The sequence below is a fragment of the Saccostrea cucullata genome, unplaced genomic scaffold, assembly GCF_032062105.1.
Source record: "Saccostrea cucullata isolate Sc308-1 unplaced genomic scaffold, CSIRO_AGI_Scuc_v1 ctg13986, whole genome shotgun sequence".
Lineage (NCBI taxonomy): Eukaryota > Metazoa > Mollusca > Bivalvia > Ostreida > Ostreidae > Saccostrea > Saccostrea cuccullata.
The window spans coordinates 1-16,544 of record NW_026919816.1 but is presented as its reverse complement, the minus strand read 5'-3'; the positions used below and the strand labels follow the sequence as shown (position 1 = coordinate 16,544).

The 16,544-nt window shown below is 34.1% G+C and overlaps 2 protein-coding genes across 2 annotated transcripts; one reads left to right on the top strand and one right to left on the bottom strand.

Moving 5' to 3' along the window:
• Positions 1–884: 884 nt before the first annotated feature.
• On the bottom strand, positions 885–4,554 carry LOC134238643 (protein maelstrom homolog). The gene is made up of 9 exons (XM_062720769.1): positions 4,331–4,554; positions 3,501–3,617; positions 3,262–3,346; positions 2,932–3,078; positions 2,226–2,267; positions 1,971–2,104; positions 1,629–1,831; positions 1,346–1,408; positions 885–1,116 (listed from the first exon to the last, which is right to left on the bottom strand). Exons 1-9 carry the CDS (start codon positions 4,460–4,462, stop codon positions 900–902), a joined length of 1,140 nt encoding a protein of 379 aa, XP_062576753.1. The 5' UTR covers positions 4,463–4,554; the 3' UTR covers positions 885–899.
• Positions 4,555–7,089: 2,535 nt separating this feature from the next.
• LOC134238632 (beta-1,3-galactosyltransferase 1-like) lies at positions 7,090–7,695 on the top strand. Its single transcript, XM_062720758.1, has one exon. The coding sequence runs from the start codon at positions 7,090–7,092 to the stop codon at positions 7,693–7,695; it is 606 nt and encodes a 201-aa protein (XP_062576742.1).
• Positions 7,696–16,544: the final 8,849 nt, after the last annotated feature.

The window sequence follows — 16,544 nt, the reverse complement described above, 5'->3', positions numbered from 1 at the left end:
ATCCTGTCTTTTGTGTGGAATTCAAGGTATTAAAGATAATCTAACAGCTATCAGTATGATCCAAATACATATTAGTATTCACACTTTCAAAACTTAATGCTAGTAGATCTAGTACTAAGAAAAAATACGACATAATTCAATTTGAGGATATTTCAACATGAACAGTTTTAAATATTGTCATCAATAATTTTAATTGTAGATATTGAGCAACTATTCCCACAAGAAGAAGCATTTGCCTCCAGGGTACCATGGACGTGTGGCAATATAAATCCAAAGGACAACTGAGGCCTAGTTAAAAGCCACTTTCCTGCACATTCAGTCATAGACTATATTTTTTGTTAACAATAGGACTCAAACTGATTTACATACTAAGGAAAAACTCTGCTAGGAAAATTAATCTTAGGTGTCATATCAATTAAATGCTCATATTACTTAATTGTAATGTTTTTAATGTACTGAATAGGTTAATTTGAATAAATTCACAATTGTTTGAAAATTTTGTTTGTTTATTTTTTTCCTCCCTCCCTCGTAGGTTTTGAACTTTAGATGTGACGTTAAACGTAGAATTAACTTTAAACAGCCTAATTTTATAGCCTCAGTCCACGAACTTTTTGATAACCCCTCGTAAAGGAGAAAATATTCAGTGGATGTAAATATACAGTTTTCATACTTTTGACTAGTATTTACTGATAAAGACTAAGATACTAGAAAGATGCTCAAGGCTTGTAATACAAAGATGCTCAAAATTTCAAATTTTGCAAATACCTTTTGTTTCTTGTAACAATTTTAACGTGAAGTACAATAGTCTCTCATGCACAATTATATACATAATTTTAATGCACAGCAAATTTGATAAAAATGATTATTTTCAGCTAACCAAGAGCAGAATGTCTAAAGGCTTACACAGAAATACAAATGATTATTACCTTAGCTAGTGCACTGTAACTGTTGCTCTGTTTTATTGGGGACTTTTCAAACCTCTGATTCTGGGATGGTACTTTCACTTTCATTGAAGATGGTGGAAGAGCTACCACTGGGTTGTCTGTCCTGACAGGGAGATGTCTGTTGGTCAGTTCTATCTTCAACAGGCCACAAAAACTGTCTGAGATAGCATACCTGATCAAAATACAAAGGTCCAAATGAGATAGCATACCTGTCAGATCAAAGAATAAAGGTCCAAATGACATAGCAACAGATGTCAAAAATAAATAGGAAGCTGAAGGAGGATCAATAGGAACCAACTAAAGACTAAACACATCAAAAGCAACAAATTCTGATCCTTTATACTTAAGTTTCACATACTGAAATTTTAGATAGTTCTTCATGCGTAAAAAAAACAACTCACGAACATCTTTGAATAATCCCCAGTGAGCAGTATTTACATTCCAGTTCTTCATGGTAATCACATCTAAAATGTAAAAACAGCGCTACAACAATGGAAACAAGCTTCATCTTTCAACATGTACCCAGTAATTTGAGTCTGTAAATCTTCACTTTTTTACACAATGACAAATGACCAAAAATGTTCAGATGTAAATTGCTGGTAACAGATTTTTCATTTGGGGCTAGTAATTTTACTGCTGTCATTAGCCCAATTTTTTTTAACTTAGCATTCCTGTTAATAATACCTTGTTTTTGGCTCATAATCCCAAGAATTTGAAGTGAGCAATTCTATAACTCTTGTCTTTGATACAGAATGACCTAAGTGTTGATAAAGGTCTGTGACCATGCCCTCCAATTCGTAAACTTTCTTCAGTCGGTTCGGGATTCCTAGACAGGCTCTCCCATGAATCCATTCCAAACAGTAGGCCGTTTCTTTGATGTCATTACCCTATAAAGCAAAGCAACATTCATCATTACTTTATGACAACACATACTACAAGCTAAAGACAAACATGAATCACAGAAGTAAATTCAGTGTTTATATCTTTTATTAATCTTTTTCATATCTATGATTAAGATGTACCAACCAGACAATAAAATGGAGGGTATTCGGGTTTCTCTCCATTAGGATTTACAAAATTCTCTAATTGGATCCATAATCCTCTGTAATTGGAATCGGCATTCTCAAAATTTTCCATCGGAATTTTATGGTAATCCTCACCTTTTTAAATAAATTAAAATGTACAATCCACAAAAATAAACTATAATTCATAACTGATTAAATAAGGTAAAAAATTTTTCTGGCAAAAGATTAGGAATAAATTGCATTACAATATTCTTACTTTTTTCTTTACAAACTCCTTTATATCCCAGTGGAATTCTTCCTGTAAAAATAGACATAGGTAGTCAAAGATCATCTCCACAAATGTTATATCTAAGAGAGGCAAAATCTAAAACCATATTTATAAAGTTACAGTAAATTACATCCCTAGATACAACTGCTCCAAAAACTGGGACATTAAGGCCAAGGGTATAGACTAAGCATTTTGGAGGTAAGTTAAAAATGCACTCAGAAAAAGTATTGAGAGACAAAGTTTTGATATCTTTCTCAAACTAATGCAGTTAGCCCTTTCATTACCGCTGTCAATCAAACTGCCAAACAAAATTGCCAAAGACTTTTTAATGTTACTCATTGTACACAATCAAGTTAAAACCATTTAAATTTAAAACGATCATGTTTATAAATTCAAAGAGTAAAATGCATTCTATCATCTCATTTAACTGCACACTTTCGTTTTCATATACCGTATAGCGAGTTTTCTTGGCGGGTGTAAAATTTGGCGGTTTGCCTGCTTAAAGGTATGCGAAAATTTTTGGCGTAATTTATTTTAGCAGATGCAGGGTTTCAGCTTTTTGCAGATGGACACTAAAAAGAGAACTAACTATTTCAGCGATTAAAATTTTAGCAGACTATCATCAATACGCCAAAATTAGCACCCCACTAAAATAACCTAAAATAAAATAATATGGTATACACATGTTCTTTACCTGGTTCTATAAATCTGTGGAGTTTTTTACTTATGCCTCGCTTGATGCTGTATTCAATTACGCCGATTTCTGCTGGCAAATAATGGCCATCATCAGTCATACACAGTGTTTGGAAGTTGATTAAATAAAACACCTCATTTGCAACCTCTGAAAAGAAATTGTGTTTAATTTGTTGTAATGAAAAGTATAAGATATAAATGTAATTAAATCAAACATCTAAAATTCTAAGTGCTAGTTTATGAATGTATTGACATGAAACCCTATGAATCTGAACCATAAAGTCTTTATTTTCCTTATTCTAATCCATACATTAAATAAATGCCAGCTGACCTTCTCCAGCGGGCCATTTTTCTCGGACAGACATCCTCTGCTTTAGTCTCAGCTGATCAGTCTCAGCTTCTACATCTACACGTTCCTAGAATGGATCACTTTGTATGTAAAATAATATCATATTTGCTTAGAATATGCAGCATGTTACAAAAGGCCAAAAAATGATGATCAGTCAAGAGCTTGACCTCATGTTCCTATACAGCATATAAACCATTATTGCATAGTTTCAGAACACTTACCGAGAGCAGTTTTCCTTGGTTGTCCATTCTGTAGCAATCACCACTAGCTCCTTTCATTTGCTTTTTATATTCCTTAGCCCTTTGATCATATACTGCCCTCTCTTTATCCGTAAGAGCCTATATTCAAAACAAATGCATGATTGAAATTCTGCAAAACTAAACATGCCCAATTTAAGCCTTTTATTGTATACAGTACCCTGATTGGGTTTTACCTTTGTATGAAGCATGGCAGTACCAAAGTGTAACACTCTAAATAAAATTCAACTCATTGAGTCATATGGAAGAAGAAGATTGATTGATTGATTGTATATTGTTTAACGTCCCTCGAGAATTTTTCACTCATAATGGAGACGCCACCAATTGCTGATGGAGAGCTGCACATTTTGTCCTATACTCGGCACTCAGGGCCATTGAGCAGGGAGGGATCTTTTTCATGCCAGCACCTACTTCGAAAAACCTACTAAACCTCGGTTTATACGGTCTCATCTGAAGGACTGGTCAGGTCTCCACGTCCCACGGTGGGATTCGGACCCGCGACATAAGGATCAACTCTTTACTTCGTGACTTTAGAGCAGACTCTCTACCCACTGCGCCACGCTGGCGACAAGGAGAGGAAGATAAGATAAATAGGCAATGAATTTTTTTGGGGTTTAGACCCCACTTTCAATTTGCTTCCGACGCCTATGTTTAGGCAATGTCTAATTTTGAGTAGATTAAAACAACAAAAAACAAAATTTCATGATAGAGGATATAGAATCAACAATTTATTTTTTATGAAGCACATGCCAGGACTGCAAATAAATTAGGCTTATACAAAATTAATAAAGTACCTTCCATCGAGGGTGTGCAATGGGAACAACGTCTTGGATTCCATTAGGAAAAACACGTCCTTCTTTTCTAAGCGATGGCTCGATGTCCTTCATGAAAAAGTAAAACCCATTTCTAGCAGGTTTCTTCGGCATGATGCCTATCTTTATCCTCCAAACCCCGCGTGTTCGGAAAAAATCTTTCGCCTGACAATCGCGGGAAATGAATCAGTGTTACGCTATTGTATGCATGCCGATCCCGATGAGAATTAAACAGAATAGACCCCAAAGTCACTTACTACATAAAAAAAAATTGTTCGTCGATTTATTTAACTTATGCATGCCTTTCTTCTCATAAATCACTGACTACTTTATCACTTTCATAACAAAGGCGCACCAAGATTAAAAAGACAGTCACAAATATTTTTTATGTAGGTAAACTAAAAAGAAACTAGCAATTTACTTTTTATTACTTTAAATAAATCTGTACATAAAATTCATTGAACGGAAATTATAGGTTTTAAAGCTCTTTACTATGGTCAATAATTTGTCAATAATATATACATTACACATGCTCTTTATTCATATCCAAAAAGAAAAAAAAAAGATACAGTAGTAAGTTATTAATATATCGAAAGGAGATCCGCTATTTGATTGGGATCTCGAGGGTGATTGGGAGATTCTTCCTGTTTATTTGACCAATCTTTAAGAATAATTCTTAATTAAATCCAAACAAAAATTCAATTTGGCGACATAATCAATTGTAAAAGATGATTTCTTGGGTTCTGTGATGCTATAAACATTCATTTAAATATAAATGAAAATAAATGAATAAATAAATACACATGTAGGTATATTATTCATAACTTTTCAAAAGTTATGGTAAAGGTTAAAGTTTTTTTTTAAAAGGAGGTCAAACCAGGCACGTAGCAACAGGGGGGGGAGGGGAGGGGGCAGGGGGCCTGCCCCCCCCAATTTTTTTCCCAACAGTACCTGTACTATTGAAAATGTTCATTGAATTGTTGGTTGCCCCCCACCCCCCATCCCCACTTCTTACCACAGTTAAGGGATATCAAGGAATTGTGGTATTGTATGCAAAAAAATTTGATGTCAAAGAAAGTTGGCATTGAAAAAAGTTGGCCACTCCCCCCCCCCCCCCCCCCCCCCCCCCCGCCTCGAAAATAGGATTTTCGAGCTTGGGCAACCCCCCCCTTTTTTTTTACTTGTCAACAGGTAAGTAAAAAAAAAATCATCTCGAGCCCCCCCCCCCCCACTTTCAAAAACGATGCTACGTGCCTGCAAACTCAGAGGTCAAGTTAAAGAGTAAAAAAAAAAATATGTCGATCCTTATAGAAAGATCTTGTCACAATAAATATACACGTGAAGTATTGATTTTAAGCTTTAGCAATGACTGTTCAAAAGTTTGTGAAAATTTAAAGATTAAAAATTTTGAGCAAAAGTGGGTCCATCTCCAAGGTCAATGCCAAATATATTGGCACCCAGATTTTATTAGAAGGAATACATATGTCAAATATGAAAGTCATAGCTCCAACCAATCAAAAGTTATGGGCAAGGTTAAAGTTTTGCGGACAAATAGACAGACAAACAAACAAGCAGACGGTCATGATGAAAACTAACACCCCTCCCCGAATCATCGATTACGGAGGCATAAAAATACGGCCGTGGTTACCGTTGGCGGATCTAAGTTACTAGAAATTTTTAATGGGGCCAAACACAACCAAACATTTGATTATTTTAAAATGTATATGCCTGTAATTTAATGTAACCACTGAAAAGCAATATTGTATATTTAGATTCTATTATAAATCCTCAAAATACAGAGAAGATTCTCGACCTCTGAGTCACTTCAAACCTTTCTGTGCAATTTTACAGCAAGCCTCATTTGTTTAATCTATTGTAAAAACAATATATTTTGTATTGTATAAAATCGTTCTTTTTGAATAGAAAGTATTAATTACAAATATTAAATCTGCAAAATGGATGAAACTGGATCCCCGCTTGAAACTCTTCCTGTAGTAGGTCCAATCAAACAAATGGTTTTGCATATTTATTTTGCTCTTGTTCGGCGCAGAGATCCAATGAAAAGATAAAAATTACGGATGGCTGAACACAGACAAAATGAGCATAATTTATTGACGTGCAGATTTTATGATCCGTTTTGTTTACATTTAAAGCTACTGACTTGACATGGATAGCATTTTGCACCAATAAAAGCAATGTCGTGAATAAATAAACTCAATTCTAACATGGTGACAATAAAAAGATGGAGGTCTATTTTCAATGTGACAAACAGGATGTACTTATTAGGAGTTTTATCCGTTCTTGTTCTATATCAGCTTTGGGACCAGAATCGTCAGTTGTCCAAATTTTCCAACTCTTTCAGAAGGATAAAAAGGGATATGTTCTACTTCTTTAACCCCACCATTCTCGTGAATATTAATACCAGTTATCCAGACCAAAAAGTTAAAAGTCATGTTGACCAACAAAACTACGTCTTTCAGGCCAGTCATATTCGCAGGACAAAAACCGGAAGAAGAATAGCAAGACCTTTTTCGTGTAATTCTTGTTTTGTTCACAACTTTGACTATGTTTTAAACAACAGAGACATTTGTAATACAAATAATGGCGATGCTTCTATTTGGGTTGTTATCCTGATCTTTAGCACACATGCAAATTTTAACAGAAGAAAAGCTTTGAGAGAAACATGGCTTCTACCATCTAGACGTAATCTAGGCAACTTTCGTTATGCTTTTCTTTTAGGAATGTCTCAAAACAACAGTTTACAATTGGAACTTGAGAAAGAAAGTGCAATTCATAAAGATATTGTTCAAGAAAATTTTATTGACAGTTATTTTAACCTCACCTATAAAGCAGTAATGGCTATGAAATGGGTCAGCACGTACTGCAATGAGGCTCAGTATATGATGAAGACAGACGATGATATGTATGTAAACACGGATTCTCTAAAAATTGCTCTTGATCAGTATGAGGACCTTTTATATGAATCCATTGGAGGATATTGCTGGACGAGGGCAACTCCTCTGAGACAAAGAAGTTCTAAATGGTACGCATCGTACCGGATGTATCCACAGAAGATCTATCCGGGTTTCTGTTCCGGAACCGGATATGTAACTTCGGTTCACATGGCTAGGAAATTGTTTGAGATTTCCCCTCATGTTCCCTTCTTCCACCTAGAGGATGTGTATATGGGGCTTTGTGTCTATGCTCTTGGTCTGACCGTGACTTCGATCAAAGGGTTCAATTTAGACCGTGTCCCCCTTGGTTGTGACTATAAAAGCAAAGCAGTGATTACTTCACACCAATTAGAACCGGACCTTCTTATTTCAATATGGCATTTAAATTGTTAACAATAACTAGCCAAAACTGGGTGCGTATCATTACCGCTACATAGTCATTACCGCTACTATGGAACGCCATCACTGCCTTATAGCATACAACTATGCATTTATTATGTCAATTTATCATTACGTGATGTGAACATATCTTTACGTTATGTCCATTTTTTATGAGATGATGTAAATATATCTTAACATCATGTCAATGCTGCATTACATGAAGTAAATACATCCTTTCATTATGTCAGCACTTCATAACTTGAAGTAAAAAAATCATTATGTGAAGTGATAATGTGTTTACATTGTGTTAAAACTTTATTGCATGAAATGAATTTTTCTTTACATCATTTCATTTCTTTAATATGTGAGGTCAAAATTGCTTTACGTCAAGTAAATTGTGTTTTATAATTAAACTTACCATTACATGAAGTCAAAAGCCCATTCCTTTTTGAAAGTGTATATTTCTATTTTATCAAAGCATTATTACGTGATATGGATTTATCTTTATTTTACGGCGAGGGCATCATGATGTGAGGTGAACACATCGTACCTTTATGTCAGTGCTTTATTACGTGGTGTAAAAAGGGTATAACATAATGTGAACATATCTTTATATTACATCAATACTTTATTACATTATGTCAAAACTCCATTCCGTGATGTGGATATATAATTACGTTATGTCAACTCTTTCTTATGTGATTGAAAAAATATCTTTATATTGTGTTAACTCTTTATCATGTTGATTCCAAAAGTTCATTAGCTGATGTTAAAAAAACATTTACATTATCTCAAAGCTGTATATCTAGTATATAATGAATGTTGACGACCGTTTTTAATGACTGGTAAGAAGGGGGGGGGGGTCCTGATTGATTAGGACAAATTATAGGCACATAATATCAACCCCCCTCTTTTTCCAGACATACTAGTAACTTGACTATAGAAAATGTAATGTTCATTGAAACTGTACAGCCCCCACCCCCACTTTTTGTTGAAGTATAATCCACTAAGGGTAATGTAATATATCTGGAAAAATATAGGACTGATCGAAGTTGGACCCCTCTCCCCGAAGTAGGATTTTCGGGCTTGCACTTTTTTTTCTTGGCTTGTCAATTTTTTTTCGGGTAAATGATTTTTTTTTTCTGGCTGACCTCCTCTTTCAAAAAAAGATGCTACGTCACTGGAGTTAGTAATTTTTTTTTAATCATTCCAGGGCCAGAATTCTATTACAAAAATCTACCAGTCGCTCATCTAAATCAATTGAATATGCCTTAGTAAGCATGCATGGGCACATATCAGTGGCAGATATGGGAATCTTGAACAAGGAAGGGGGACGGTATATGTTGGAGACCAAGAGCGGAAAGCGGAGAAGCTCTCAGGCTTTATAGTTTTATAGAAAAAAGTTTTCAACTTAATTCAGCTAAGCTTACTGTGAAACTAATGCAATGTCCTTCAAAGTTTAAGACTTTTATTACAAAAAAAATTCAAAATAAACAGAAAAAAAAATGATTGCTGCACGACTCATAATATTTGATTCAAGATTTGTCAATCATTTGTCGCTTAAAGTTTTCATTTAAAGATGTCATTCCCAAATCGCTGAGAATCTCTTCTACGACAGTTTTCTCTCCCGCCATTTTTAGTGCTTGCGGAACGCGGAAAATACGTTATGCTCATATAAAGGCCGAGGATACCCGTGTTCGCATAACGTAATAGTGAATCGACATAATGTAGAAGAGTGCGCACAGTATGGCATGAGCTTTTCACATCAGTTAATAAAAACTAAGATCTCATGAAAAGTAAACATAACGAAATGCAAGTTGACGAAATATAATTGTAGGATGTGTTAAGGAGTTAACACGATGCAATAGTAGTGTGGGTTAATGTCATAAAGAGTTGACATAATGTAATGGAAGGTTGACACAATGGAATAGTAGTGTGGGTTAATGTCATAAAGAGTTGACATAATGTAATGGAAGGTTGACACATTGCAACAGTAGTGTGGGTTAATGTCATAAAGAGTTGACATAATGTAATGGAAGGTTGACACAATGCAATAGTAGTGTTCTGCTATAAGGCAGTGACGGCGTTCCATACGCTACAATTAAATATAACTTATGTTCCGTGCCTTTGCTGGCCGATTCGGTTTGTAGCGGTAATGAGTTGTATGGAACGCCGTCACTGCCTTATAGCAGAACACAACAACTGCATTGCGTCAACCTTCCATTACATTATGTCAACTCTTTATGACATTAACCCATACTACATTTGCATTGTGTCGTTCCTTCCATTACATTATGTCAACTCTTTATGACATTTACCCACGTGCACACTACTTTTGCATCGTGTTAACTTTCCTTTACATTATGTCAACTCTTTATGACATTTACCCACACTACTATTGCTTCGTGTTAAATTTCCTTTACATTACGTCAACTCTTTATGACATTAACCCACACTACTATTGCATCGTGAGAACCTGCCATTACATTATGTCAACTCTTTTTGACATTAACCCACACTACTATTGCATCGTGAAAACCTGCCATTACATTATGTCAACTCTTTATGACATTTACTCACACTACTATTACATTGTGTCAACTTTCCTTTACATTATGTCTACTCTTTATGACATTTACCCACACTTCTGTTGCATCGTTTTAACTTTCCTTTACATTATGTCAACTCTTTATGACATTTACCCACACTACTATTGCTTCGTGTTAACTTTCCTTTACATTATGATTATGTCAACTCGTTATGACATTTACACATACTACAATTATATTTCGTCAACTTGCATTTCGTTATGTTTACTTTTCAAGACATCTAAGTTTTTATTAACTGATGTGAAAAGCTCTTGTCATACTGTGCGCACTCTTCTACATTATGTCGATTCACTATTACGTTATGCGAACACGGGTATCCTCGGCCTTTATATGAGCTTAACGTATTTTCCGCGTTCCGCAAGCACTAAAAGTGGCGGTAGAGAAAACTGTCGTAGGAATGACAACTTTAAATGAAAACTTTAAGCGACAAATTATTGACTATCTTGAAACGTGCAAAGCCTTAACAATGCGACTGTGAATTAAAGTCACGTCGAAATTCAATGGTGTTTACTTTAATCAGATAATTAAATAAATCAAATATTATGAGTTGTGCAGCAATTTTTTTTCTTTTTATTTTGAATTTTTTTTTGATAAAAGTCTTAAACTTTGTAGGACATTGCATTAAGTTGAAAACTTTTTTCTATAAAACTATAAAGCCTGAGAGCTTCTCCGCTTTCCGCCCTTGGTCTCCAACCATATACCGTCACCCTTCCTTGTTCAAGATTCCCATATCCGCCACTGATATGTGCCCATGCATGCTTACTAAGGCATATCTAATTGAATTAGATGAGCGACTGGTAGATTTTTGTAATAGAATTCTTGCCCTGGAATGGTTAAAAAAAATTACTAATTCCAGTGACGTAGCATCTTTTTTTGAAAGAGGAGGTCAGCCATGCAGAACTGAAAAAAAATATTTACCCGAAAAAACTTGACAAGACAAGAAAAAAAATTGTCCAAGCCCGAAAATTCTATTTCGGGGAAGCGGGTTCAACTTCTAGTCCTATTTTTTTCCCAGATATACAACATTACCCTTAGTGGACTATACTTCAACAAAAAGTGGGGATGGGGGCTGTACTTTCAATGAACACTAAATTTCTATAGTAAAGTTATGTCTGGGAAAAGAGGGGGGTTGATATTATGTGGCCGTAATTCGTCCTAATCAATCAGGACCCCCCCTTCTTCCTACCAGTCATTAAAACACGGTTGTCAACATTCATTATATACTAGATATACAGCTTTGAGATAATGTAAATGTATTTTAACATCAGGTAATGAACTTTGGGAATCAACATGATAAAGAGTTAACACAACATAAAGATATGGAACGCCATAGCTGCCTTATGTGGCTATTTTATATTATGCTGTGGTTATTTTATATTATGCTGTGGTTATTTTATATGAAGATGGTGCTCTTTTATATTATGCTGTGGTTATTTTATATTATGCTGTGGTTATTTTATATGAAGATGGTGCTCTTTTATATTATGCTGTGCTTATTTTATATGAAGATGGTGCTCTTTTATATTATGCTGTGCTTATTTTATATGAAGATGGTGCTCTTTTATATTATCCTGTGGTTATTTTATATGAAGGTGGTGCTCTATTATGTTATGCTGTGCTTATTTTATATGAAGATGGTGCTCTATTATGCTGTGGATATTTTATACGAAGATGGTGCTCTATTATATTATGCTGTGGTTTTTTAATATGGAGGTGGTGCTTTATTATATTGTGCTGTGGTTATTTCATGTGATGGTGGTTTTTTTCAAACACATAGGATTTTTTAAGGATTTTTAAATGTAGATTTTGCCCTTACTAGGTACCGGGCTCGGGTCACTCTTGATTTTAATCAATATCTACATTTTTCCTACCAGTTTCGGACATAATTTCGGGTGAAATCTACATTTAAAAATCCTTAAATAATGCCCTTCAATCGTCTACCAAATTGAACTTGTCATATAAAATATGCAGTAAACAAAAACTTCTTGATATTTAGCACCGCAACTGATAGCAAAGGAAGTGACGATTTTAAATATGTAGAATGTTGAGGCGTCCCAGAATGACAGAGACAACAAATCCCTCTAGATTTTCCGAAAATGGCAAATGTCGTACCTATATACAGTAAAACGACATTTTTGAAACGTGCTAATCTTAGACACATGCACCTAGGAAAACATTAATACACAAAATACACCAACCTGAAACCAAGTGCATAACTGATGGAAAAAAGAGGAATTAGCGATAGTCATAGTGTATTTGAATGATTTTAATTACATCAATTACTAGTACTAGTATTTGTTTTACTTTCAACATTTTGAGATAATAGCTGATAAACTCAGTATTGAATTTAATCTTCAAAACTATGAGGAATATCTTGACATGATATATGTATTTGAAAAAAAAACACCATCACATGAAATAACCACAGCACAATATAATAAAGCACCACCTCCATATTAAAAAACCACAGCACAATATAATAAAGCACCACCTCCATATTAAAAAAAAAACACAGCATAATATAATAAAGCACCACCTCCATATTAAAAAACCACAGCATAAAATAATAGAGCACCATCTTCGTATAAAATAACCACAGCATAATAGAGTACCATCTTCATATAAAATAAGCACAGCATAATATAATAGAACACCACCTTCATATAAAATAACCACAGCATAATATAAAAGAGCAACATCTTCATATAAAATAACCACAGCATAATATAAAAGAGCACCATCTTCATATAAAATAAGCACAGCATAATATAAAAGAGCACAATCTTCATATAAAATAACCACAGCATAATATAAAAGAGCACAATCTTCATATAAAATAACCACAGCATGATATAAAAGAGCACCATCTTCATATAAAATAACCACAGCATGATATAAAAGAGCACCATCTTCATATAAAATAAGCACAGCATAATATAAAAGAGCACCATCTTCATATAAAATAACCACAGCATAATATAAAATAGCCACATAAGGCAGCCATGGCGTTCCATATAAAGATATTTTTAAATCAAATAAGAAGAAGTTGACATAACGTATAATTATATATCCACATCACGGAATGGAGTTTTGACATAATGTAATAAAGTGTTGATATAATATAAAGATATGTTCACATTATGTTATACACCTTTTACACCACATAATAAAGCACTGACATAAAGGTAAGATGTGTTCACCTCACATCAAGATGCTCTCGCCGTAAAATAAAGATAAATCCATATCACGTAATAATGCTTTGATATAATAGAAATATACACTCTCAAAAAGGAATGGGCTTTTGACTTCATGTAATGATAAGTTTAATTATAAAACACAATTTACTTGACGTAATGCAATTTTGACCTGACATATTAAAGAAATGAAATGATGTAAAGAAACATTCATTTCACGTAATAAACTTTTAACACAATGTAAACACATTATCACGTCACATAATGAATTTTTTACTTCAAGTTATGAAGTGCTGACATAATGAAAGGATGTATTTACTTCATGTAATGCAGCATTGACATGATGTTAAGATATATTTACATCATCTCATAAAAAATGGACATAACGTAAAGATATGTTCACATCACGTAATGATAAATTGACATAATAAATGCATAGCTGTATGCTATAAGGCAGCGATGGCGTTCCATAGAGTTGTTTTCGGCATAGGTCCTTTTGATAAAATGTAGCGGTAATGATCGCCCGAAAATTTCAGAAAATGTAGCGGTAATGAGTTGAATTTTTTTGCAATGTAGCGATAATGTTGACCTCCCTCAAAACTCCTGCTCTTGTCACGAAAAGAAAATTATAGACTGTTCTGCAGAATCGCTTATATGGAATATAGAAAATACTTACAGATATATGTGATGAGAATATACGACAGAGAGGTGGCATAAGACATGGAAAACACAGCATTTTGTACATAGGCGTATTTTAGTGGCAATTACTATTGTCTTCCCTGATATGCTTTATTTTATCAAATAAAATATACAACATGACGTCATGTATATTTTATTTGATAAAATAAAGTACATCAGGAAAGACACTATCTCGATTACTTGTATATGTACATGTATTATGAAAACCAAAGAGTCGTTCTCGTGAATATTGCAAAAAGTCTAAAAGAGTCTTTGCTTTTGACGGTATATAAAAGAAAAAGAAATTATTGGTTCAGTTTTTTTCTTGAACCTCCACTTTCTTCTAAAGCTGTTCCATATGTACGTCTGTCTGTCACACTATTCCTAAAACTACTCTTATTTTAAGTAGTAGCCAACTCCTTTTTTGGCATTTGCTTGGTGATGCCTTCAACATGTGCAAAAAGGTTTAAAATTTTCACTTTAATCTTGGTGTCAAATGGGCTTAAAAAGAATGCTTTTCTACAAAAACAATGGCTCCCTGAACTCCTTACATTTTACACAGAAGCCAAATCTTATTTTGAAATGTGATGTAAAGTGTCCTGAAGCGTGCAACAATATTTTGGGATTTTTTTTACCCTAGGTGCAATTGGGGGGTTAAATGTCCTACAAAACCCTCTCCTGAACTCCACTTATTTTTTGCAGTAGCTGATTCATATTTTTGAATGTTTAAATTGGCAGTATCAGTAAGTGTGCAATAAGGATTCGGAATTTCGATTTTCACCACACCAGAAGGGTCCGGGGGGGGGGGGTTCAAAAAGGATCGTTTTTTCTACAAAAACCTGGCTCCCTAAACTCTTTCAATTTTGCAAGTTGTCTATTCATGATTTGGAATTAAGGTGATTGACAGTCTTGTAGTATTTTGATATTAATATTCAAGGGACAGCCAATGGTCGAAAAAAAAAGCTTTAAATTCCTTGAACTGTACTTACATTTTTCACAGTTTTGGAAGAAGTCCGAGTGCGTTCATTTAGGTTTCGGAATTCTGATTTTCATCCTGGGGCAAAATGGGTTGAAAGCCTCCCTTTTGTAAACAATATAATTTTTGTGACTTCTTAGTATTGTTATCAAAATAGGATTGTGAATACATTTAAAATGCCGAAATGTGGCTGGGTATTTCTGTTTTATGACTACAACTCTTTTAAAACTATACAATGTCTCATTGATTCCATTTGAATTCTTAAGACAATCACATTTGTACTATTTTAAATAGGTACAAACAGATAGAAAAACTAGAAACTCTTGTTGCTACGGCAACAAATAAGGTCTTCCGTTCTTCTCTATTTATCTGTAAGAAGGATATTTTTCCATATAAAAAAAGGCAAATAAAAAACAGGCAAAATGTAAAAAAAAAAAAAAAAATCTCCTCCAGCTGGGCTCGATCCCAAAACCATTATTATGTAAGTCGGACATGCTAACAACTGAGCCATCGAGTTCCACAACGTTACAGGTATTTTGTAAACTTATTATTTTAAGGTTGAAGGAAATAATTTCCTATTGAAAGAAATAGTTTCGTAGTAAAGTCCCGGTCAAATTTCTTAAAAAAACTGAGATATTCCCTGTTTGATGTGATATTTGATGTAGAAAAATGATTAGAATAATTATGAGACACGTTTGCAGTGAATCAGAGTGCTTGCTGAAAAAAAATGATGTGCAACATGTAGGTATTACTATGACACTTAGCATATACAGAGCTGTAAATGCGAAACTAATACACGTGGTCAGTTGCAGAGGAAATTAAGCTGAAAAGCCGTAAGCCTTAGAAGAAGGTGAGTGACCTCATATCAATTGGTGAATTTTCTTTAGGGCATAGATTGAGTTACAGAATACATGGAGTTTTATCCTGCTCGGAAAAACAAACCAAAATCTGGGTAGTCCCGGGATGCATTTTTGGTACATGTGGACTCTACTTGGCAGATTACATGTAATTTGTTGTCATAATTTGTGAGTCACAGGCATTTTCTCAACACTGCAACGTATAAAGTGAGATAACTGCAATCTATCTAACCTATCTGAATTGCGTAGAAATTCATTTGATAGGAAAAATTGTAGTTTCCGAGATTCCTTCAATTAATATTAAATGTAAATAAAATTAAAATAAATTCTACATATAAAAGAAATCAAGAATACTTGGTATTTAAATTTCGTATTAGAGCAGGAGAATCGAATGCTGTTGACAAAAACTGAAGAAATAGACAATGCAAGTTTTAATTAATTTTTATGCTCATCGGCACCTAGATTTCAGACAGAAAAAAATATAGTTTTTTCCGATACTTATTAGAATTTCATTATATACTTCAGAGACTCACCGTTACACTCTCAG